The 24,283-nt window shown below is 57.8% G+C and overlaps 3 protein-coding genes across 4 annotated transcripts in view; 1 reads left to right on the top strand and 2 right to left on the bottom strand.

The window, feature by feature from the left end:
* Positions 1-4,215: 4,215 nt before the first annotated feature.
* The window catches only part of LOC141564549 (uncharacterized), a 31,982-nt gene continuing 11,914 nt past the window's right edge, over positions 4,216-24,283 (bottom strand). Inside the window, exons 7-8 of the mRNA XM_074307139.1 lie at positions 4,955-7,240; positions 4,216-4,829 (exon numbers count right to left, since the gene is read on the bottom strand). Coding sequence (XP_074163240.1) covers positions 6,140-7,240 — 1,101 coding nt within the window. The 3' untranslated portion in view covers positions 4,216-4,829; positions 4,955-6,139. The remainder of the gene's footprint in view (positions 4,830-4,954; positions 7,241-24,283) is intronic.
* Positions 7,866-10,564, bottom strand: LOC141564548 (putative postmeiotic segregation increased 2-like protein 3). Of its 2 annotated transcripts, none has more exons than XM_074307137.1 (5): positions 10,463-10,564; positions 9,709-9,806; positions 9,301-9,432; positions 8,618-8,780; positions 7,866-8,395 (listed from the first exon to the last, which is right to left on the bottom strand). In XM_074307137.1, the coding sequence occupies exons 3-5, from the start codon at positions 9,316-9,318 to the stop codon at positions 8,310-8,312; spliced, it is 267 nt and encodes an 88-aa protein (XP_074163238.1). In that variant the 5' UTR covers positions 9,319-9,432; positions 9,709-9,806; positions 10,463-10,564; the 3' UTR covers positions 7,866-8,309. The 2 variants fall into 2 exon arrangements, with proteins under 2 accessions (XP_074163238.1, XP_074163239.1); XM_074307138.1 differs by having other exon boundaries at positions 7,872-8,392.
* On the top strand, positions 10,821-16,044 carry LOC141564546 (uncharacterized). Its single transcript, XM_074307130.1, has 2 exons — positions 10,821-10,938; positions 13,568-16,044. The coding sequence occupies exon 2, from the start codon at positions 13,636-13,638 to the stop codon at positions 15,274-15,276; it is 1,641 nt and encodes a 546-aa protein (XP_074163231.1). The 5' UTR covers positions 10,821-10,938; positions 13,568-13,635; the 3' UTR covers positions 15,277-16,044.

The raw sequence follows: 24,283 nt of genomic DNA, 5'->3' as shown, positions 1-24,283 counted from the left end.
GGGCTTTTAATGAGCGAGGGCCTCGGGGGACTGGGGCCGGGCCCCCTTTTGGGCTGCACAGGAGGGAGCGGGGGCTGGGCCGCCCTCCCGGGGGGCACAGGAGCCCCTCAGGAGGGAGTGGGGGCCGGGCCCCCTTTTGGGCCGCACAGGAGGGAGTGGGGGCCAGGCCGCCCAGGAGCCCCTCAGGAGGGAGCGGGGGCGGGGCCGCCCAGGAGCCCCTCAGGAGGGAGCAGAGGCGGCGGCGGGGGCGGCGGCCTCGGCCGGGGCAGGGCCGGCCAGCGCGGCCCTCAGCAGGCCCTCGGTCTCGGGGGTCAGGGGCGCGTGGGAGAAGCTGCAGTGGTCCCCCTGGTAGCACTTGGCGCCGGTGTGGAAGAACTTGCAGGGGAACTCGTGGTGCAGGAAGCGGCAGTGCTCGCCCCGCGTGCAGTAGCCCTGCACGTAGAACTTGCACAGCTGCTGGAACTTGAGGCCCTCGGCGGCGTGGTCCAGCCGGCACTGCTCCCCGCGCACGCAGCGCCCCGCCAGGAAGTACTTGCACACCCTCTGCGAGCCTAGAGCCACGGTGTTCTTCTGGACGAACTCCTGGCTGACCGGGGGGCGCGTGGGGGCGGCGGCGGGGCGTGCCGGGGGCCGGGGGCCAGCGCTCTTCGCGGGCCGTGCCCGCTTCTTCTTCTTGGCCCGGCCGGGCCCCCCGGCCCCGGCGCTCCTCTTGGCCGCTTTCTTCGCCTTGCCCTCCGGGGGCGGGGGTCCTGGCTCCGACCTGGGGGTCTCCCTCTCGCGCCTGTACTGCTCTAGGAGCTGGGCGAAGTCCTCCTCCCGGGGCTGCGTCCCCTTGGCAGCGGCCGCCCCAGCCCCCTTCTTCCTCTTGTTCTCTGGCTGCGGGCCCCCGCCTCGCTTGCTCTGGTTCCTGGGCCGCGCTTCCCCCAGTCCTGGGCTGCGGGGGGCCTGCTCCGGGCTCGCCGCCGCGGGGCCCGGCCAGGGAGCCTGGCCGCTGTCTTGGCTGGAAGTGGACCCGGGGGACGGAGGAGCGGGGGGCTCGAGGGCCACGGTTCCCGAGGGGGCCGTGCTGGAGGAAAGCATAGGGTTGGGGGGCTTGCAGAACAGGTCCCCAAAGTCCCAGCGGGGGGAGCCCCCGGAGGGCAGGCGATCGGCGGCCCCGGGGCCATCGGGCCGGCAGGCCGGATCCTCCGAGGCGGCGCGGGCAGCCGCGGGCTCCGGGGGAGGAGGGCTCGGGGGCTCCCGGCGGGGGCTGGGCGGGGGCCCAGGGTCCAAGGCACGCTGATCCTGAGTCAAGCTGGGGCCCAGCATGGGGTTTGGGGGCTTGGAGAAGAGCTCTTCAAAGGGCACCAGGCCGGCGGGGAACAGCGTGGAAGACATGCTGCGGGCGGCTCCTGGGCCGGGCCTCGGGGGGCCCGGGGGGCTGCAGGCAGACGCGGCCCTGGAAGACAAGCAAGAGGCTGGGGGGCGGCTCCGGGGGCCCTGCCAGTCCGACCCCCCCCCACTGTGGGGGATGGGCAGGGTCTGCTGCGTGGGTCACGCACACGCGCTGACTGGGGGCCGCCTGGGAGCTGCAGGGAGGCAGGCCCGCACCCAGCGGAGCTTTGCGGGGGCCCGGCTGAGTGACAGGAGCAGCGCCAGGAGATCATTGCGCTTCCACAAGGATGGATTCTGAGGGACGCGGCCTGCTCGGGATGAAGCAGATCGGCCGCGAGAACTCCGGGAGGCCGGGAACGCTGCGGGGAGCCCCGGTCCTCTACCTTCGGCCGCCGCCACTCCGACGGAGTCAGCAGAACACCGTCTGGTCGCGTGTGCGGCGTTTAGTTTACACTTTAACATGCCGGAGTGGATGGGACTGCCCGCCGTGGGGGGGAGGGGACGAGTTGGAACAGAAGGCCTGGTAAATAACAACCGCTAAAAATAAATAAACCGTCCAGGGCAGGGGCCACCTACAATTTCTGGGGGGATTTCCTCCCCCCGCCCCCCAGGCCCTCACCTGTGCGGTGCCCCGCCCTGCTCCCAAGCTCAGCCGAGTGACCCCGCGAGCGGGCGGTCAGCGCCATGGAGGGCCGGCTCTCGGGCTCCAGCGGAACGGGGGCGAGAGTCCGGGCCTGCAAACAGAGGGAGCGCGGAGTCCCGGGGCCGCTGAGCCCGCGAGGCCCCTCTCATGACCCCCCCCCCCCCGGCCCCCCGGGGGCACTTCTGTTGGTCTCACTTCACAGATGGGAAAAGCCCTCAGCCCCCCGCAGCCGGAGCCGCAGGGCTCTAGGTGGGGGGCTGTGCTGCAGACACTCCCCCCACGCCTTCCCCCCCCCCTCCTCTGGCTTTCGGGAGGCCCCGCCCCCAGCGAGGGAGGGGAGGAGGGAAAGCTCCGGGTCCCAGCAGAGCCCCAAGAAGCCAGGACTGGGGGAGGGGCAGGAACGGGACCCCTCCCTCCCCCAGAGCCCGTAACCGGGAACTAGTGCGCCAGGAGTCGGGGAGGGGGAGGGGGCCCGGAGACACACGACAGACCCGGGAGAAGGGGCTTACCTGCTCCGCACGCACCTACGCCGGAAAGCCTCGCAGGGTCACGCAGCCGCAAACACGCTCAGAGCGCCCGACTCCGCCCCCCCCCCGCGCGATGCGGCCACACACATGCGCCAAAGGCGCAGCCGTCGCCATAGCTACGGAGAAGCTCAAAGCCCTCCCGCCCTGGCGTCGCCTCCTCTTCCCCGCGGCCGCAGCCGATCGGACCCAGGCAGGCGCGTGCGCGGAGCGGCCCCTGCACCGGCTCCCGCAGCCGCCACGTTCTCGTGCGGACATGTATCTGTGCACGCGTAGCGGCCGAACCAGTCCAGCGCGCGGTGCACGCCAGCAGCGGACTCTGCCGAACCCTCCCCGCCCCAAGAACTTCCGGTTCTATCATTCTTTCGCTCATCCTGGGCTTGGGCGTCGATTGGCAATATTGCGCATGAACGGAAAAAGGCAGAGAAAGCGTTTCACCAATCAAAAGCCACAGTGCGCCTCCCCCCTCCCGCCGCATCGCGTCTCTATGGCAACCCGACTTATCAGCCCCGCCCCCAACCTAGAGCCGAGCTTATTAGCCAATCGGAAGACGGAAAAAGCTGCGGCGCTTTCGCGCTGCGCCTGGGACTGGGATCTCCAAGCGCACCTTCTGGATTGCGGGTCTCCGAGTCCCGCCTACTGCTCCGCTCTGGCCTCTAGCCGTTCCCTTTCGGCGTTAATAAGGCAGCCACTGGCAAGCACCCCCCCTCCTCCTCACGGCGAGGGCCTGAATCCCCAGTGCTCTGCGGGGACACAGCAGGGGCTTAACCAGTGTGGGAGGGCCCGCTGCTGGGCGCCCGGAGTTCGAGCGAGCCTGCCCAGTGCGCCGGAATGCCGGGTAACCGGAAGCGAGCGGCCGGAAGACCCTGACCCTAACCCTAACCCACCAGGCAGCCGAGGGTCCCAGGAGCCCCGCCAATGGGGGAGCACCTTCTGCCAGAGCATGCGCCCCCCTACCAGACATTAGAGAGGCCGAGCCACAGCAGGGATCCTTGGAGCCAATGGGGAGCGCCTTCAGCCAGAGCACTAAGTGCCGGCCTCACAGCAGGGGGTCCCGGGAGCTTGGGGGGAGGGGGCGCCTCCGGTTGCCACGCTGGTCTTCAGCTCTAGGGGATTCCCACGGGCAGAGCCCCTCGGCACGTCAGGGATGGGAGGAGCCCCTCAGCGGCTCACCTCGGCTCGGCACCTCTGAATTCACTGGGGAGAGAAGCCTTTGCACGCGGCCCCGGTGGCCGGTCTCTCACCCAGGGTGCTCAGTTCCACTAGCGTCAGGAAGTCCGTGATGGAGAAAGACCGTAGGAGGGCACTCGGGGCGACCAGCCCTGACCCAACACCAGAGAATTCGGTGCCAGGAAACCCTGGGAAGACTGGCGAAGTGGGGGGGTCCTGGGGAGCCGCTGAGCCTCGTGTCAGCGCCCTGATCCAACACCAGAGAAGGACCCAGGAGACCCGCTCCCGGCAATACCAGCTTGAAAGCCTCCTTGTGTTCTGCTTCCATGTGCATCTACTGCTGAGTTAGCTTGGATTTGCAGCTCCAAAGAAGCTGGGGGGGGGGGCAGACAGCAGGGGTGACTTAAAATGATTAAGCAACCCCTGGGAGTGGGCAGCAGGGCCACGGATTGGAAAGAGTTAAGGAAAGGAGGAAGGGAGGGAGGGAGAGAAGAAAGAAAAGGAGGGTGAGGGAAAAAGGGACAAGGGGGGAAGAAAGGCAAAGAAGAGGAGGGAGGGGGAAAGGGATGGGGGAGGCAGGGAGCTATGGGCCGCGTGTCCTCAGCTCTGAGACAGCAGATGTCTCAAAGGGCCGCTCACCCCGTACTGGGGAGGCTGACCCCAGGGGGGAGTTGTGGTCTGAGGAGTCAGACTGAGCCAATCCAGTTTACTGGAGCAGCTCCAGGGAAAGGAGGCGGAGACTGACTAACACTGCTGTGTTCACTCTTCTCTCTCTCATGGCTTCTCCCTTTAGCTCTGTTTTCTCTCCCAACATAATTCATAAAGGGATATGTATTTAAAAAATGAATGTACATGTATAACCAGAAAATAAAATTTTAAAAAAGGGGGAGAGAAAGGTAAGGAGGGAGGGTCCCAGTCCCACAGAGACTCTGAGGGCCCCAAAGGGCAATGTTTAGAGCTAGCTCACAAGGGTCTCTGGGCAAAGGGCAGACGAGGGACTGCTTGATGGGTGAGCTGCAGGGGGGACCCCTTCTGCTCCGGAAATGCTGCGGGCCACGGGCAGCCCCAAGAGGAATGGAGGCTCTGAGGCAAGTCCTGGGATGTCTTGGAGCTCTAACCTATAAAATGGGGACAAGAATGGGCAAACCAGCCTCATCCCAGCTGTGAGGAAAGCATGCCCCGGGAGCCCCGCTCCTTCCCACCGTGCCCCATCTCCTCCCCTTTAGCCGCCCGGCTCCCTCACCTATTTCCCAGCAGAGGCGGCATCCTCAGGTAGTAGAGGGGGAGGGCCCTCTCCTTTGAGGGGAGCCTTTGGGAGAGTTGTGGGTATGTGTGCCATGGAAAGGCCTGGGGAATGGCTGCTGGGGGGGAGGGGGCAGGCCACTCCTGGACTGGCTATTGCACCAGCCCTAGCCCCAGCCAGCTCCTTCTTGCCTATTAGCATTCTGTAAAGAGAAGGGAGGGGGCACTGGTGGGCCTCCTCAGCATAGGCCGCCCAAGGCAGCCACCTGGGACCTGACACCCAGAGGGCAGGGCCAGGAACAGCCTCGGAGATGGGCTCAGGGTGCAGAGAAGCTGCTCTGGAGGGGCTTGGCAGCACTGTGGGGAACCCGCCCTCCCGGCTGCATCTGGAACAGAGTCCCCTTTGTAAAAGCACACTGATGCTTCTTGGGTGCCGGTCACTGGCGGCTAACAAAGGCCGGAAGGAGGATGAGGCAATGGCGTGAGGAAATGGCCTCAGCCCCGAGGCCCAGATGGAGCCCGCTCAGGATGCTCCCCCACCTTTACAGCAATAATGGCCTTTCTGAGGGAGGGATGACTCACCTGGGGCTGCCTCCATGGAGGCAGGAGAGGCAGGAATTGATGGGCCCCTAGAGGCCCCTGTCCTGAGGAGCTCCCCAGTATCACTGAGTGGGGGGCAAGTCCCAGAGGCTTGAAAGCTGTGTGTCCACAGGCTATTCCCCTCTTCCCAAGGGTCTCTGGGAGGCTCAGAGCACTCCAGGGGACAGAGGAGGAAGAAGAGATAGCATCAAGTATCAGAACTCACAGATGGGAGAGGGGCTGCCTCTGGAGCCCTGGCCTCCCCCACACACACTCCAGAGTTTGGGGCCACAGCACGGCAACAGGCCTGCTGCCGGGAGGAGAAAAGCAGAGTCAGGGAGGAGGCCCCAGATTCTCTCCTAATGGGGTCTCTTTTCCCAGGTCTGATACTTTTATAGAGAAGAAAGAAATGTTGGGAGGGGTCCTAAAGCCGGGACCAAAGGCTCTGGCCCAGTTGCCCAGAGAAGGCCACTGGTCTGGCTGGCAGAAAGGAAGGTCCCACTGGGGGGAGGGGCAGGACCATCTTGGGGCAGGGATCACGGGGAAGGCTCCAGCCATCTGCAAGCACTTAGGAGCCCCTGTCCTAGGCCCGCCTGCGGGCCAGCCCTCAGAGCTGGGCATTAGCGTGGAGCCCTCGATGTCTGAGGAAGGCCGACAGGACCAGGAAGCCTTTTCCGCACTCCTCGCACCCGTAGGGCCTGTTCCCAGTATGGATCCTCTGGTGCCGGCTGAGGGCCGAGCAGTACGTGAAGGCTTTCCTGCACTCGGGGCACTGGAAGGGCTTCTCCCCGGTGTGGATCCTCCGATGCTGGGCGAGATACTTGCTCTGGCTGAAGGTCTTCTCACAATCCCCGCAGGCGTAGGGCTTCTCTCCTGAGTGCACGATGAGATGCTTGTTCAGGTAAATGCTCTGGGTGAAGGCCTTGCCACACTGGGAGCACTTGTAGGGCCTCTCGCTGGTGTGGATGCGCTGGTGCACGATGAGCACCGAGGAGTCGCTGAAGGCTTTCCCGCACTCGGGGCACTCATAGGGCCTCTCCCCGGTGTGGGTCCGCCGGTGTTTGGTCAGGGACGAGCTCTGGCTGAAGGCTTTCCCACAGTCCCTGCACTCGTAAGGCCTCTCCCCGGTGTGGACGCGCTGGTGCCGGGTGAGCTGCGCAATTTGGTTGAAGGCCTTCCCGCACTCTCTGCACTGGTAGATCTTCTCTCCCGTGTGGATCCGCTGGTGCTGCGTGAAGTGGGTCCTGCGCCGGAAGGCCTTGCCACACTCAGGGCACTCGTAGGGCTTCTCGCCGGTGTGGATGCGCCGGTGCTGGGTGAGAGCCGAGCTCTCGGTAAAGGCCTTGCCGCACTCCCGGCAGGCGTAGGGCCTCTCCCCGGTGTGGATCCTCTGGTGCTGGATGAGATGGGTCCTCTGGCTGAAGGCTTTGCCACATTCCCCGCAGGCGTAGGGCTTCTCCCCGGTGTGGGTTCTGCGGTGTTGGACGAGGGTGGAGCGGCAGCTGAAGCCTCTCCCACACTCGGCGCAGGCGTAGGGCTTCTCCCCGGTGTGGGTACGCTGGTGCTTGGCCAGGGGTGCACTCTGGCTGAAGGCTCTGCCGCAGCGATCGCAGGCGTAGGGCTTCTCCCCGGTGTGCGTCCTCTGGTGCTCCGCCAGGTAGACGCTGCGGCTGAAAGCTTTGCCGCATTCGCCACACTCATAGGGCTTCTCTCCAGAAGCCGGCTGGGCACCGACGAGGGCTGGGCGCCCACTGAACGACTTTCTGGTCTCCCCGGGGCTTCCCCGCGTGTGAACTCTCTGGTGTTGAGCCAAGTGCGAATTCTGATGGAACACTTTCCCACAGCGGCTGCATGAATACACTTGCTCCTTCCTGTGCGTTTTCTCAGGAGGAGTCCCGCTTGGGCGGCCGCCCAAAGGTTTCCCCGACTCATTATCCCATCGAAACAGTCTCTGTTTGGAGACTGCCCCATTTAGGTCTGAGCAGGGTGCGAAGGCCTTCCTCCCCTTGTTCTGGGGGAAGCTCCTATGGGCGTCCCATTCGGGCAGGATGGGACTCATGGCCCTCGCCGGTGTGTCCTCAGAGAGAACAGCTGCCGCCATCCATCGTTCCTGGCCCGACGGCTTGCCCTCAAAGCCGCCCCTGGCTGTCCAGGCTTTTCTTGGCGCCCTGTGCCTGGACGGTCTTTCCGGCCTCGCTCGATGGCACGAGTCTCGGGTGGGGTCCTGCTTCGGGCCCAAGGCCTCGGACCCTGTCCTCCCCTCTGAAAGAGATTTGGGAAACCCTCGGCCTGTTTGTGGGGCCAGAGAAGGAACACCCAGGTGCATAACGTCATTGGAAGGGCGCGGCAGCAGCCTGGCTCGGGGCCTCTGGTCCTTGGAGACCAGGTGAAGGGAAGAGAAAGGGAGGGAGGGAGAAGCGGAGGGCTGGGCCAGGCTGGGGACAAGGGAAAAGGAGGAGGGGGCTCCTGTGTCCCAAGCTTGGGGGGCCGGCTTGCCCCTGGCAGAAATGGACAGCTTGGAGGGGCCCTGCTTGGGCACACATGCATATAGGGGCCCCCAAGAGGCTTCCTGGGCCTGGCCCACGGCACTGCCCCCCCACAGAGATATAGCGCCATCCCCCCCAGGGGCCAAGCCTGGCTCCCAAACTCTTCCCACCCACAGGGAGGGGCTGGGGGATGGGCAGGACTCTGCTCCCTACTGCCTGGCTAAAGTTATGGGGTAGGGGAGGGGATGGAGCTGAGACCTCCCCCTTCTCCTCCCAGGGCTCCCTAGCCCCTTACTCACCAGCTCCTTCCACAACACCCAGCGTGCGCCCTGGGGCCAAAAGCCGGGCCCTGTCAGAGTCAGAGGCTGGGATCCCTGCTTGGGGAGACAAAAACGCTGGTACCAGGAGGCTGAATGGCCAGGCCCAGCCCGGGCAGCGGGCAGCCTCTGGCTGCCATCAGGAGGCCCTTGCTCCTGGCACTCTTCCCCACCATGGAGCTCTTGTTCCTGACCCCCCCCCCAGCCTGCCATAGTATTCAAGAGTCCCCAAACCGATGCAGAGGGGAGGGTTGCCATGGGGGTGATTGGGGGGCCCCTCACCCAGGGAGACCAGGTTGCAGTAGGTCTCCAGCATCACGTCCCGGTAGAGCTGCCTCTGATCGGGACCCAGCTGCCCCCACTCCTCCGGAGTGAAGTCCACGGCCACGTCCCGGAAGGTCACGGGCCCCTGGAACACCGAGCACGTGACTGCTGGCCAGGGCCCCTAGCAGATGAGAAGGTAAGGATTGGGGGACAAAGGCAGAGGAGGAGCCATCCCTGGACAGGCTGGGGTGCAGCGAGGAGCCCCCAACATAGGCTCGGGACTGGCCCCCGGTGGGGGTGCGGGGTGACAGGCGCCAGGAGCGGCCACACGCAGGGGTGCTCGCGCTGAGGTCAAGGGAACAAGGGCCCCGAGATGTACCAAGAAGCAGGGCGGCTCTGGAGGCCTGAGGAGCGCGGAGGGGAGCCCCCCCACAGCCTGGCTGTGCCCTACATGTGGAGGCAGGGGCCAACCTCCCACGGCAGCCCGAAGCAGCTCCCTGGGGGCCAAGGCTGCTTGCACCCCCAAAGCTGCTTCCTGGCTCCCCCAGCCCTGCTCCCTCCCACGGTGCTTGCTCGGCCTCCCAGCCTAAGCCGGGAATGAGAGGATCCAGGGCACAAGCAGGGAAGGGGAGGGGCCTTAGGGAGAAGGGCGGGGCAAGAGAGGGAAGCCCCGCCCCTGGGAGGGAGCTAAGAGGACTCACCTGGTCCCCCGAGGCCATCCAGAGCTCCCGGGTGTCCCGATGCGCTACTGGAGCAAGAGCCTCCCTCCCCTGGAGCCCCTCCTGCTCCTCAGGACTCTCAGGCCGCCCTCCTGGCACCTTCTCCCACAAGAGCTGCTGGGAAAAACGCGGCAGAAGTTCACTAGAGAAACCGCCCCTCCCCTTTCCTCCTCCCTCCCCCGCCCCCCCCCCCGGGGGCCACGGGCCCTGGACATTGAGCCAGGGGAGAGGAGGGAGACCAGGGAGACCAGGAACCAGGAGAAGAAGTCAGTGAAGGTAGAGCCAGAACATGTCCCGCCAGGACGAGCCGCCCCCCGGCCCCTGCCGGAGCCACTGAACACGCTTTGGCTCACACTGCTCCCCAGGCGCCCCACTTCCCGCTGCTCTTACAGAGACCGCCCTCTGTGGTCCGTCCCTCAGGAAACGTGTCTGGAGCCCGTGAGACCAACGTGATTCCGGGGTCTGGAAGCCCCTCCTGGTTCTAGAACCTGCAGGGACAGGATGACTCAGGAATCTCTAAGTAACTCCTGGATCTGGAACACACAAAGTCAAGATGCCTCGGGATCTCTAAGCACCTCCAGCTCTAGAACACCGATGCCAGCATGACTCAGGGATCTCTAAGCACCTCCCGGCTCTAGAACACAGGAAGCCAATGAGGGTCTTTAGCATCCAGGGTGTCAGAGCTCCAGGCTCTTTAATCACCTTTGCTCAAGAGCTCATGCTAATCTTGTTTATGACATGAGGACTTGAGGATCTCGAAGCTTGAGCTCATGGGGCAGCTGGTGGGAGCCAGAGTCCAAACTGAGCCTCAGATCCCTCCTCTCTGTGTGACCCTGGACAAGACACATCCCCGCTGCCTGCCTCAGTTTCCTCCTCTGTAAAACAGGGATCGTAACCTCCCTGCCTCTGGGACTGTTGGGTAAAGTGAAGCGATGTTTGCAGAGCGCTCCATCAGTCTCGGCTATCATCGCCATTATGACTAATGACACTTTGAGGATGTCTAAACACTTTGCGGCTCTAGAGTTTAAGCTTCAGTAACTAAGCACCTACAGAACTAGAACTCGGGATGGCTTCGCAACTCGGGAGCCCCCGACCTACCCACTCCGTCCCCGCCCAGCAGGGGCCGCTGTGGAACCAGACTCACCCCGCCGCGTTTGCGGAGCCAGACAAAGCGGAATACGCACTCGGACCTCGCGTCAGATTACGCCTGCGCAAGGTCAATCCGCGGAGGGTTTTAGGACTACGAATCCCACAATGCACCGGAATGACGCCTGCGCATCGAAAGCACAGCGTACATTCCCACAGCGCCTCCGTAGATGGCGTTAGTTCCATTGAGGCCGCTGAGGTCCAGGTCGCTATAAGAAGGACCTTGTCCAAGGGCACAGTGAGGGGTAGGGATCAAGTCGCGCCTAGAGCGCTGTGGTTCGTGCTCCCAATCCGAGAGGGGCGGTGGGTAGGTCCGGATCGGACTAGAATCGTTTCTCAGGCCTCGGCCCAGACCCAGCCTTGACTTCCTTGAAGCCTGCAGTAGCCGAGCCGCTGACGCTAGGGCCGCTGGGAAGTTGAGGCCGGACGAGTGTCTGCCGCCGCAGGTTCGCGACTGCGCACGCGCATCCGCAGGTGAGTCGAAGACTTGCCCTAAAGGCTGCCTGAACGTGCGCGCAGGCGCAGGCCTGGGCTTCGTGGAACCTGGATTGTCTGGGTGTCCGCCCCCTCTCGTTTGCGCAGGCGCAGACCCCTCTGTCTCTCCCCTGCTTTGTCCGTCTTCTCGCGTCCGCATCCTGGGTGGGAAAGGGGTGGGGAAAGGCGGAGAGTCCGGCCCGGCCCTAACTGAGGGTAGGGGGGGACCTAGGTTGAGAGAAAAAAGGGGTCGGGATCAACTAGGCCCTGAGTGAAGGAGGGAGGAGGGCGACTCTGGTTCTCAGGTTCTGGGCAGCCGCGTCGCGGTTTCCGTGGTAACGGGGGAGTGACTCTCGGTCCTGAACTGGTGAGAACATCCCGAGGGCGGGACCTTCGCCAAGGGCGTAGAGTTCCTGGAGGCGTGGCTTCTGCTTGGGAAGTTCCGAGTGGGAAGCGGAGGCACGAGGCAGGGACGGAACTCCTTGAAGAGGAGGAGAGGGAAGCTGAAGCAGGCTGAGGGGCCGAGGCCGCCTGGACCCAGAGTATAGGTGTATCCCTTCATTCCTCAGCTGGAACACCCCAGCATGTAGTGGTCACTTAATAAATGCCCATACGACAGCCCTCCCGGGAGGAGTGGGCGACAGCCACGGGTCTGGGGAGGGGGAGAAGGAAGAGGGAGTGAGGGGCTGAGAGAAGGAAGGAGGGAGGCTAAGAGAAGGAAGAGGGAGGGAGGGGCTGAGAGAAGGAAGAGGAGGGAGGGGCTAAGCAGGGAAGAGGAGGGAGGGGCTGAGAGAAGGAAGAGGAGGGAGGGGCTGAGAGAAGGAGGCTAAGAGAAGGAAGGAGGGAGGGGCTGAGAGAAGGAAGAGGGAGGGAGGGGCTGAGAGAAGGAGGCTAAGAGAAGGAAGGAGGGAGGGGCTGAGAGAAGGAAGAGGGAGGGAGGGGCTGAGAGAAGGAGGCTAAGAGAAGGAAGGAGGGAGGGGCTGAGAGAAGGAAGAGGGAGGGAGGGGCTGAGAGAAGGAGGCTAAGAGAAGGAAGGAGGGAGGGGCTGAGAGAAGGAAGAGGGAGGGAGGGGCTGAGAGAAGGAAGGAGGGAGAGGCTGAGAGAAGGAAGAGGGAGGGAGGGGCTGAGAGAAGGAAAAGGAGGGAGGGGCTGAGAGAAGGAAGAGGAGGGAGGGGCTAAGAGAAGGAAGGAGGGAGGGGCTGAGAGAAGTACGAGGAGGGAGGGGCTAAGCAGGGAAGGGCCTGGGGGGTGGAGTGCTTCATTGTGAGTGCCTCTGAGTTGGGGGTACAAGGGACTGCACTGGCACTGCCCAGGATCTCCATCTGTCTCTGTGGCCTGAGTGATCCATAGGCCGGAGCCCCCCCAGGGACGTTCCCCTGGCTAGACTGGCCCAAACCCTCAGGCCGGGCTAAGTGAGCAGCTGCCACCCCACCCCATCCCCACATGTGCGTTGGGATGATTCTGCTAGCAGCCAGCCCTCCCCTGTAGAACTTCAAGAGTGACCCCTGTGGTGCCAGAGTGGAGGTTTCTGGGCACCTCATCCCCCCTGCCCATGCTCTTCTTTCTCCCCCCCCTGGCTATCTGCCTCTGCCATCTGGGTGCTTCTTGACCTCTAATCATCCCTGTGTCCCACAGAGCGGGAGTCCCCTGGGTGGGGGATGCATTGGGGGAGGTAACAGCAACGTTCTTTAAGGCTCATTAATGGGAACCTAAAACCACATGGACGGAAAGAGTCAGCCATCTAGTTCTGAGTGAGCACCTACTGTGTGCCTGGGATGCCCCTCCCTGCCTCCCTTTGGAGATTGGGAGGGGTCCCAGCAGCCAAGGATTCAGACTGGAGGGGAGGGGACCTGGGAAAGGCCTCTGAAGGAGGGCCTGGAGCAGCCTGGGCCAGGTGGGCAGTCCCTCTTGTCCCCCTGCCCTCTGGCCTGCCACCTTCCTCCCTTAGGCCAGACCCCAGAGCACTCTTAGCTCAAGCTCTCTAGGGCTGGCTGTGTCGAGGAAGGAGCCTTAAGGAGGTGACCAGGGGGTGGGAAGGACCCCTAGAGAGGGGCCTGAAGCTGAGGCACATAGCCTGAAGGTGGGGCAGAGGAAGAGGAAGCCAGGTAGAGTGGCTGGCTGAAAGCCCCAGGGAGAGAGCCTCAGGCTGAAAAGATGCATTAGGGGAGAGCCCTTTGTAGTAGCAGCACAAAGGCCTGACTGACCTGGGGAGAACCAGGCCTAGAGACCACACTGTGAGAGGAGGGGGATTCTGGGATTCTGAGGGCTGCTGGGGTCGTGATCCCAGGGCTTCAAGGGGGAGGGAGCCCTTGACAAAAATAGGGAAGTTTAAAGGGGAAAGTGGGTGGAAAGGCTTAGGGAGAGAGAGAATGAGTTGGGGGAGACTCTGCAGGGCACCCAGTTTGGAATGTCCAGAAGACATTTGGTGATGTGGAATGGAAGGTCAGGAAGGAAACTATGGCCGGATAGATAGAGCTGGGAGTCCTTAGGGGTAACTGGTTCCGCCCATGGGAGCTTGAGGACTCCATAGCAGGGGTGGACCTTGGGAATCCTGAGGCAGAAGGAGCAGTCACAAGGAGATGGTGCTCAATTGAATATTTATAGAGATGGGGGGTTTTGTTTCTTTCAGACTGGGGGACTAAAGAGTCAGCTGGGAAGCAGGGGGTTTCTGAAGAAGGATCTTCTCAAACAGAACTAATGGAAAGACCCCCAAGGGACATTTCCTTGGACTCCAAAGTAGGAGAAGCGGGAAGGGAAAAGAGAGGAAAGCAAGAGACCCATTTAAGGGCCCTGGAAGCCGCAGCTGAGGACAGTGGCCATGAATGCAATGAGAGCAAGAACCCCCTAAGTACAAAGTCAGTCCTGATTCCGAGAGTTAGAGTTCCCATGGAGCTGAGGCCCCCAAAGCCTGATTCCCAGGGGAAGAATGCAAAACAGAATTCAAACCCAGTCAAACCAGAGGGAATTTGTGAAGAGAACAAGCCGTGGAAGTGTCCTGAATGTGGGAAAGCCTTCAACTACTGCTCGGCCTTCATCCTTCACCAGAGAGTTCACACTGGGGAGAAGCCCTATGTGTGCAATGAGTGTGGGAAGGCCTTCAGCCAGAGCATACACCTCACCCTGCACCAGAGGATTCACACTGGGGAGAAGCCCTATGAGTGCAATGAGTGTGGGAAAGCCTTCAGCCAGGGGTCCTATCTGATTTCACATTGGAAAACCCACACTGGAGAGAAACCGTACAAGTGTAATCAGTGTGGGAAAGCCTTCACCAGAATTTCACACCTTACTCAGCATCAAAGAACCCACACTGGGGAGAAGCCCTACAAATGCAACGAGTGTGGAAAGTCCTTTAGGAATCGCTCCTCCCTGATAGAACATCAGAGAATTCACACTGGAGAGAAACCCTACGAGTGTACCGAATGTGAGAAGTCCTTTCGTTTCTCATCAGCACTAATTAGACACCAGCGAATTCATACAGAAGAAAAACCTTATAAATGTAGTGAATGTGGAAAAGCCTTTACCCAGATTTCACACCTTACCCAACACCAAAGAATTCACACTGGAGAGAAACCCTATAAATGTAATGAGTGCGGCACAACCTTCAGTCAGAGTTCATCTCTTATTGAACATCAGAGAATTCACACAGGAGAGAAACCCTATAAATGCACTGAATGTGGGAAAGCTTTCACTCAGATTTCACACCTTATTCAGCATCAAAGGATTCACACTGGAGAGAAACCCTATAAATGTACCGAGTGTGGGAAAGCCTTTAGTAATCGCTCACACCTCATTCAACATCATTTAATTCATACCGGTGAAAAACCTTACAAGTGTGTTGAATGTGGGACAACTTTCAGTCACGGTTCATCCCTTATTGAACATCAGAAAATTCACACTGGAGAAAAACCCTATAAATGTAATGAATGTGGGAAAGCCTTCAGCCAGGGCTCGTCCTTGACTCTCCATCAGAGAACTCACACCGGGGAGAAACCCTATAAATGTAATGACTGTGGGAAATCATTTAGTAACCGTTCCTACCTTATTCAGCACCATATAATCCACACTGGAGAAAAGCCCTATGAATGTAATGAGTGTGGGAAGGCCTTCAGTTTCTCGTCAGCACTTATTCGACACCAGAGGACACACACTGAAGAGAAACTCTTTAAGTGTAGTGAGTGTGGGAAAGCGTACAGCCAGATTTTCCTCCTTACTCAGCATCAGAGTATTCATAGTGAGGAAAAGCCAGATTCACTTAACAACTGTACCAAAAGCTTCAGCCCCAGTTCAGTACCTGTTGAACCTCAGTCGGTTCTAGGTGGAGAGAAGATAGTAACGTGATTCATTCATCTGGCAGACATTTATTAGGTGCCAGGCACCTTGGGAGGCACTAGACAGGGATGGGAAAAGTCTACTTTGGTGAGTCGGTATTTCCTGGCCTCCCTTGACTTAGAGCAATATTGAATTGACTCTGGAATATCACAGCGATAAATAATTTCCAGAGTGCAGGACCACTACAGGTGGTGAGGGTCCACGGGGCATCTTAGAAACTCTTCTGAGAGGAGATGGCTCCAGATAATTGATCAGATTCTTTACTTGGTAGAGTTACATTTCCTTTGAGAAAACAGGGAAGGCAGAGTGAACTGAGCTGAACTGGGCCGATCAGAGAGTCACGGCTTGGACTGAAGGAAGACCCCGGGGAGGCCAAGCTGGGCTTGCTGGAGCTCTGACTTGTCTCTTCAGGTGGGACGTTTTCCCATAAATAATGACATTTCTTTATTAAAGCACTGGTAAGATGTGGAAAGCAGAAGATTTGCAGTTGACACAAAGGAAGGAGGAGAGTGGATCCCGCCGGTCTCAAAAATCAAGCAGCAAATGATGGTTGGTGGGTTCAGGCTCCAGCGCCAGCTAAAACAGTTGTGGGGCCACTTTTGGGGCTCTGTGTCCTCACCTTGCCCTGCCTACCTCACAGGGCTGTTGTGAGGAAATGTCCCACAAAAGGTAAAGTGCAGGATAAATGAAAACCGTGAGGGTGAGTGTCCTTCTGTTGAGAGCCCGAAAGGCCCCACTGTGGGCCAGGTTCAGAATGGGGCAGCCACAGATGGGCAGAGCTGGAGGCACCAGTGATGGAGCTCAGAGCCACCCTCAGGTCCTCGCTGAGCCCTGTCTGAGAGATCCCAAGAGCTGGGCATGTCATGAGGCCTGAAGGACTGTGGTCCAGGAGCCAATGACTGACTCACGGGCTGTCCTCCCGGGGCTGCCACCTCTGGAACATTGCCAGAGAAAGTGGGAAGGGTAAAGGAAAGTAAAAAAAAAAGGATAAAGGGCCCAGAGCCCTCATTTTTAATCTTCCCCCAAACCTCGTAACAGCTAAGAGTTTCTGCTCACGTCCATGTTGGCCCGGATGCCCTGTGCTCTGCTGCCCTCCGTGGCTCCCTGGACATCCCCTTGCGTCCTCTGTCATTTGCTGAGTGACTCAGGAAGAGTACCCCTCAGTCACTCAGCTTGTCCCCTGAGGGGCTGTGAGGCACCCAGATTGAGGGTGGAGACCATGGAGATCGCTCCGCCAGTGACCTGGGGCAAGAGTTCAGGAGGGTCAGACAGCCCAGACTGAGCGCAGGGATTGCTTTGATCCGGGCTGCAGACACCAGACAAGACTTTGGGGGGGGGTCAGGCGGGCGGGAGGGAGGAGGAGAAACATCCCCACATAGGGTAGTTTGCTTCTCGGGAGCTCCTGGTGTCTCTGTAAGCTGGCCGTAGGAGCAGTGCCCTCATTATTGGGCCAAAGGGGAAGGGACTTTCCGGCTTTCCTTGCTCTGGGCTGAAGCCTGTGGCGGACAGGTAGGTAGTCCCTCACCAGTGCCTACAGTTCTCCCAAGTTCAGGAAGATCAGAGTTGGAGGAGCCCGGTCCATCCTCAGGATTCCCAGGTTTAAGGTGAGAGGATCTTCCCAGACCCAGGCTGTTCTGTGACTATGGGCCCTCACCCAAGTGTGTGCACCCTCCTAGCCAGGGAGCCCAGCGGAGATATGAGGGGAAGGATGGCTGGGCTGGCTGGAGCAGGAGCCCCGGGGGCAAATGCTGACCCTGACTCTTGTGGGGGAGGTCTCTGGGGGCCAAGTCAGCTGTGGAAGATGTCAGACTTCCCTACCCTCCCTGGCCCATCTTTTTAAGGAAGGGGAAACTGAGGAAGCTCAGCTCACTGAAGCTTAGAGAGTGAAAAATGGGCTGAGCAGGCTGCAAAGGCCTCAAAGGACAGGTTATAGGGGCTGAGACCCCTGAGAAAAGCACCAGCCAGCTCCAGTTGGGGGCCTCCAGTGGAGGCCCAAGGGGGTGGAATAGTGGCTGCTCTAGTTCTTTCCAGGAAAGGATGGCTGGCTCACCGCCTGCCCAAGTGGCCCAGCTTGGGGCTGGCTCTCACAGAGGGCTCCTCACCTTTCCCCCCAAGCCCATCCCCAGTCTCCTTTCTACGGGCTCCCCAGGGTTCTCAGCTGCTCTCGTCCCCCTCCCCATAATCCAATGTGCTGCCATGTGACTGATTCCAGCTCTCGCTCCTCTGGGGCTGCCCCCCCCATACTGCTCATCACCTCCCACCTGGACTGCGGGCTACCTCCCTCCAGTCCCCATCCATCACAGGATCCCTAACGAGGCTCCCCATTTTAGGGTGGTCCAACTCCCACCTCCTCCCCTTCTCCCTTTCTGCCGGAGATCTCACCTGGTTCTTTTGGAAGTGGGACTCCGGCCCAGGGAATGAAGGAGGACTTCCACTCACTTCCATACTCCCTTTTAGCATCCAGTCCCTTGACCCATCAGCTTCGCATCCTCAGTCCAGTCACCCACCTGAAGCCTGGGTCCTCCCCTGCCTTCCTCCCTGTCCCGTTCCTGAGCTCCTCCTTAAGGAAGCTAAGGCATGCTCTGGCTTCCTCTCGAACACAAATCTCCAGGTATCCTCGGGACCTCGCCTGCCCATGCAGGGGCAGATGTTCAATCTCCTCGTCCCTCTGCCTCTGACGACAGCCTCCTGTTCCTCCATCTCTGGCCCTGCCTGTCTCCTCAGACTCCTTACCTCCCTCCAGCCACTCGTTATCTGTGTTCACGGCTCAGGCCTTGGAGCCCAGCCTGGGGCCATTGCCCGCTGCTGGACCCTGATGGAGGGCATCTGCCAAAATACAGGAATCTTTCCATCACAGTTCCCAGAGTGGCTTTTTCCAGTGTCCCTTCTCTCGGGGGCGTCTCTGCCATTCCCTCCCCTGTCTCCCAAGAGAATCTCCCCTCCTATACTATGAAGGGAATAGAGGCCATCCACTACGAGCTCCCCATTCTCCCCTCCCTGAGGGTGCCCAGAACCCTCGCTGTGATCTTCTCCTGTCCCCTCTTTAGCCCAGTCTCTGGTGATGAGGTGGTCTTTCTTGCCGAGTACGGCTGTACTTGAGGGCCACTCAGTTATCGCCTCTGGGAGCTTGCTCCCTCCATCGTTCCCTGGCTGCCTGAGTCACCCACAGAAGTGCCCAGGTCTCTCTCACTTTCAACCTTTTACCACCTCAGCCTCTTGTCCTAGATCCCCTCTTCCTTTCCCGGTCTGCCTGTTGCCCGACATTTCTCCCCTCCTTGCTCACTTTGAAACTGCTTTCTCCTCGGTCACCGGTGACTATTGCCAGTCCAAGGTCCGTTTCCTGCTTCCCATTCTATACTTAAACTGTCCTAAAAATGGCCACTGACCAGTAATTAATCAGTGCTCCCACGTGCCTGGCACACAGGAGATACTGAATAAACACTCACTGGCTGATTTTCCCCTCCCTCAAATGACACCTTTCTGCTGGCTCTCCTCCTATCCATGACCACCTTTGAGACTCCCTTCAGGGCCCATTCTTTATGTCAGGGTTACCCCCCCCCCCCAGGCCCTCTCCTGGGCCTTCTTTCTGTCCATCACGTGTTGCCTTCATGAGCCCACATAGGTTTAATGATCATCCAGGTCTGTGTATCTCTCCTGAGCTCCAGTAGCCTGCTGGACATTTTCAGTAGCCCCATTCCTCCAGGTAAAAACGGGGGGTTGTTATCTCCCCATCTCTGCTCCCAACTTGCCCATTCCTTTTGGAGGCGCCCTTATTCTTTGGTTGCCCAGTTCTGTAATTGGAGAGTCATCCCTGATGGGTGATGGGGGGACTGGGGTTTAGTGCCCTTTAAAACGATTGGAAGCGAGGTGAAGAGAGAGAGGGACGATATTATCCACAAACATTAAATCATTATCTAACCATGCTTTGTAATGTGCCATCCAGGAGGGATGGCTTTTGGCACCCAAGTACATGTGCCTTTTAGCCATGTAGGATTAGCACAAATGTCACTCATTTACTCTTTGGCAGGGTCACTTCTCTACCTTAAAAGGTCCTGGGGAGGGGGTGGGAGCAGAGGTAATGTGTGTATGGGGGGGGGGCAGGAATATGATCACACAAGACACAGAAAAACCAATGAGGTTCTGAAGCCAAAATAAGGTTAGATTAGCTGATCTCCCAGGCTCCTTTGCAACTTCTGAATGTCTGAAATTAGAGAGAGTTGGGGTTAGAGCTGAATTGTGATATGGACAAAATCAAATGAGCAAAAACTGGCACGTGTGCATTTCTATGATTTGCTAGAAAAAGCAAACTTTATTTCACTATTCTGTACATGACTGAAGTTTCACTTTAATGAAAAATTAAATAAACCATTTGGGGAATGGTCAGTATTTGGCAGCTACTCCTTCAAATGGGAAGTCCACCACCTTGCCCCTCATCCTCAGACTCGAGCAAGTCCATCCCCATGTGGTGGTCCCTGGTTGTATCCAGTCCAGAAGCTGCTTGTCTGGAATTTTCTGTCACATCCCAGAAATCACCTCATCCTGAAAGGTCACTTCAGCCTGGAACTCATCCTTGGTCAGCACCCTCCACCAGGGGAGGAGGGAAGAGGGAGGAGGGAGAGACGCCACCTCTTTCCAGAACTTCATTTGAGAAAGGGTCTGGGCTAGCCAGCTCTTCCCAGTCTTCTCTAGTCCTCCGGACTTTCAGGAACCTCCCTTTTCAACTTCCTTTTGTATCTAAGCTTCCAGAGGGCAGGAACTATTTTCTGCCTTTCTCCAACACAGTAGGATCTCCTAAGTACTTATGGACTGTTTAACCACTGACAAAAAGACAGAAAAGAGTTCTAGTCCTTGATGTCCTGACTGGTGCATCCCATGATGCTGAGTCATTACCATATGTCTGCCCAGTCCTCTACTTTCTGAGCAGTCTCAAGCCTTCTCCCCCAGATGAAGTCACTAATGTGTCAAAAGGGAAGAGCTACTAGTGAAGGCTTTCCCATACTGGGTGCATGCATAGGGCTTCTCCCCGGTGTGAATGCTCTGGTGTTGGAGAAGGCGTGACTGCTGTCTGAAGGCTCAGACACTTAACAGTAATGTTCTTCTCTAAATTATAATGCTCTCTGGGAGCAGATTTCTTAGGGGGCTTCTGGGAGCAGCCTTAGTTTCAGTTCAGTGCAATAATCACCTCAAATGCAGCCAGGAGTTAAAGTCCAAATCCTTTACTGTCTCTTCCAAAATCTTATCTCTTTCACTTGGGGCTCAGCTAGTTTTTCTGGAGCCTTCCGGATCTTGCTTTTAGTGTTCTCCACAGGACAGCCTGCCACCACTTCTATCTTCCTCAGTTCTGTCCGACTTGTGAATCTCCTTGACTGAATCCTGGTTCTGAATCTCCCCAAGGGCCTCCTGGTTGAGGCTCCTAGCTTATATATGTTCTGTTAAAGGTGTCAATCTTGCAGAATTCTGTTAAGTTCTAAGTACATAATCATTGTCTATCAATTCCAGGGACTCAGCACCTTGTAAGAATTCTAACATCTGCTTTCTTTTGATTTCTAACATATGTATGAATCCTCTGATGGACCGCCTGGATTTTCTATGGCCAAACGTTTTCCCACAGTCATTACATTTGTAGGGTTTCTCTCCTGTATGAATTTGCCGAAGGCCAGTAAGTTATGACGGGTAGAAAAAGGCTTTCCCACAGTCATTACATTTATAGGGTTTCTCTCCAGCGTAAATTCTCTGATGCTCAGTGCGGTGTGAAAGTTTTTCCATGGCCCTTACATTTGTTACGCTTCTTCCCTGAATTGTGTTTGGGTCTCTGGCACTGGGCAAGGACTTCTTCAGGGTGGAGAGGCCAGGACAAAGGCCCCTGCCTCAAGTCCCAAGGCTCTAATCCCAGGAGCATTTACCGAGGAAGGCCCCTTGGGAGAAGGCTGTGGCTTCTGAGGAGAGGGGCTCCAGAGAAGGGCCTGCCTTGGGCTAGAGTTTGCTAAGGCTGAGCAATATCAGGGAGGACGCCAAGGGGTCACGTTCCAAAAAGGATCCGGAGAGAAAAGAGGCGAGTGTCAGCACCCAGTGCCAGTGAAACGCCAGAGGGAACGAGTGCCCAGGCTGGTGGAACGGGTCTCCTACTAATTCCAGCGCCAGGTGGGCCAACTCTTTGAACAGCGCCCCCTCGCTCCTGCAGGTGGCGCTTTGCATCTTCCAGGGCTGGCACAGATGCTGACTGTGATGTCCGGGGCCACCTTCGCTGGCAGCAAGGGGTCAGTAAGAGACTTGCCCAAGGGCTTGGAGCTGGCTCCCAATCGCTGCCTTGTTGCTGTCCCGGGCGCCCTCCAGGATGGTCCCAACTATCCTCAGCATGGTGGGGAGTCCGGGGGCTGGCGCCTCCGACTGTGGCCCTGACAGACAGTACTGGGCTCTTCCCTGACCGGACTTAGGCCCCCGCAGGCGAGCCCTGGGCGGGCAACTCGTTAGAACGTCTCAGCCCTGTGGGTGAGAGCCCCAGACTGACCTGGACTTAGTCTGGTGTTTACAATCAGAGCTAAATGTTCAGAAAGTTTTCAAGGAAAGCACAAATTGTTCGCTTATAAAGTACTTTTAGGCCCTGACTGGCCGGCCTTAGGACCCTCGAGATAACCCCCAAATCAAGAATTGGAAATTTCCCAAGGAAATAATACATTGTTAAGGGAGGAAGCGGCTGCCAGGCAGACAAGATCTTGCCCCCCCTTGCTTCACATTTGGGGGAGGTAATCCCCAGCAACTTCAACTGGGGGACTTCTCAGAAGGACCCCAATAAGGTGGGTCCTCAGGAATCTGGTCCATTACCCTTCCAAAAAGTCCCTCCAACCGCTCCGGTCAGACAGGAGAGATGGGGTCAGGCAGAAGGGGAGGGAAGTTGTTTAGAGTTCCCACCAAAGCCGCTGTCTTCTTGAAGTGCTTTTAGGGTGCCTCTGGATGTCCCTGGAGAAACCTGAGCCATGATGAAAGATACCTGGGTGCTTGGCGGCCCCTGGCCGTGCCTTCGGGCAGGTCTCTGGACTACCTGAATATCCACACCTGGAGGTCCCTCCCACACCCCTGCATACCCTGTATATATGGCCCTATGCACCTTTCATGCCTGGGGGCACCCTTGGGTGTCCTGGTACACAGACATGTCCCCTCCCCCTACACTTCTCTGGCCTCCTGGGTGCAGTGTCCACACAGAACAGCCCCTCAGCTGGGACTGTACCTAGGCAGAGCAGCCAGTCACTCTGGGCTCCTCCTCTGTGTAATGTCAGGGCTGAGAAGGGAAGCTTTTTCAGTGATTCCAGGTTCCCTTCCAGCTCTGGAGTTTTAACAGTATGAACAAGAACCCACAGATACAGGGAATGAAGGACCTGGTACCAGCATGTTCTGGGTCTGGGGAGGTAGAACAGTGTAATAAATGGTTATAAATGCTCGTGGCGAATGACTGATTGCCTGAACAAAGAATATGAAGCCAGTTGGAACTCTGTCAGCCTTCCTGACTCCAGGCCCAATGCTCTGCCCCTTCCTGTGTACATTCCCAGGGAACAGACCCAAACAAGCAATTGTCTCTAAATACAAGAAAATTTTATTTTCATAGTATTTGTCATGCTGCACAAGAAAAATCAAATCAAAAGGGAAAAAAATGAAAGAAAAAAACAAGCAACAATCATAAAAATACTCTGCTTTGATCCACATTCAGTCTCCCTAGTTCTCTCTCTGGATGGCACTTTTCATTACAAGTCTATTGGAATTATCTATTGGAATTACCTAGACATTTATTTATGGCTCCCCCTTCCAGCCTACCATTTGAACCTCAGCCATTGACCAGGCAAGCAGAGGCAGAGGAGGGTCCTCTTGGCCAACTATGCCTTGGGATATCTCAGGATGCCCAGAGAGCTCTCCCCTTGGGTCTCTAGCTTCAGTGCAGCTGGTGTTCTTGGAGGTCTCTGGCCATAAAGATCAGGCCCCAAGGATTGGACAGAATTAATAGTGATTAGACTTAAGTTGTCAGCTCCTTAAAGCGGCCGGGCGCACTATACATTTTGGAAACAGTTGCTTCCTATTACTGAGCGCATAAGGCGGGTCATAGCCTCAATATAGCTTAGCCATTTCCTGAGTTGGTTGATGTGAGATTGTGCCACCAGCATTAGGAGGAGGACTTAAGAGACTTTGATGCCTTCCTGTCCCTGGCCTTCACAAACAGATTGCCACACCTTTATTACAGACCACTGCTAGGTCTGCTTTGTTATCCAATGGACCCTCACCTATGAGGACTTGGGGAGGATGTTTTGGTTGGTCACAGATGACTTGGCTCATTATGAGAGATATACCTAGCAGGACCTTAGGAGCCATTAACACCGTAATGGGGGGTGGGAGCCCTAAGCAATGGGAGTATGGCCAAATCTCCCAGCAGTTTGAGCTCAGAACTGCATGACTAGAGGAGAAAGTTTGGAGGCAGGGGGCAGATGAGACTTTTCTGCTGATTTCTGGGCAGAAACCACAATTTTTACTGAATGGTAAATTATGGGGGCCTGAAGTGAAAAATTATGGAGAACCAAAGACCATTGTGAATTCAGAATTGAGAATTTTACATTTTACATTTTTACCTTTCTCAAAGTTCTAGGATGACAGGCAAGTGACAAAGCAGCAGGTGTACATACACTGGGAGCTACAGTCACAACTCTGCACACAGGTGTCCGAGACCATAGGGTCCCCTGGGTATCTGAATAGTCTTTTAAAAGTAATGTGCTGCTCACCTGATGTGAGAAAGAGACTAGAAAAGATCCCCTGAAAATTCAATCCTGGCCTGTTTATTGTGGCAGACAGACATCCCATCTTGTGGTCAAAACACAAAAATATGTAAAAATATTTTGAAAATATGATTGTACTGACCATTGGTACATAGACTATATGGACACATGGATAACATGAGATCCAGTAGACCTGGAAGATGAACAGCTCTTGTGAAAGAACTCTGCAGGTATCACATCCAAATAGCAAATTTCACTAAATG

The sequence above is a fragment of the Sminthopsis crassicaudata genome, chromosome 3, assembly GCF_048593235.1.
Source record: "Sminthopsis crassicaudata isolate SCR6 chromosome 3, ASM4859323v1, whole genome shotgun sequence".
Classification (NCBI taxonomy): Eukaryota; Metazoa; Chordata; class Mammalia; order Dasyuromorphia; family Dasyuridae; genus Sminthopsis; species Sminthopsis crassicaudata.
This window is presented reverse-complemented; position numbering and strand designations above follow the sequence as displayed.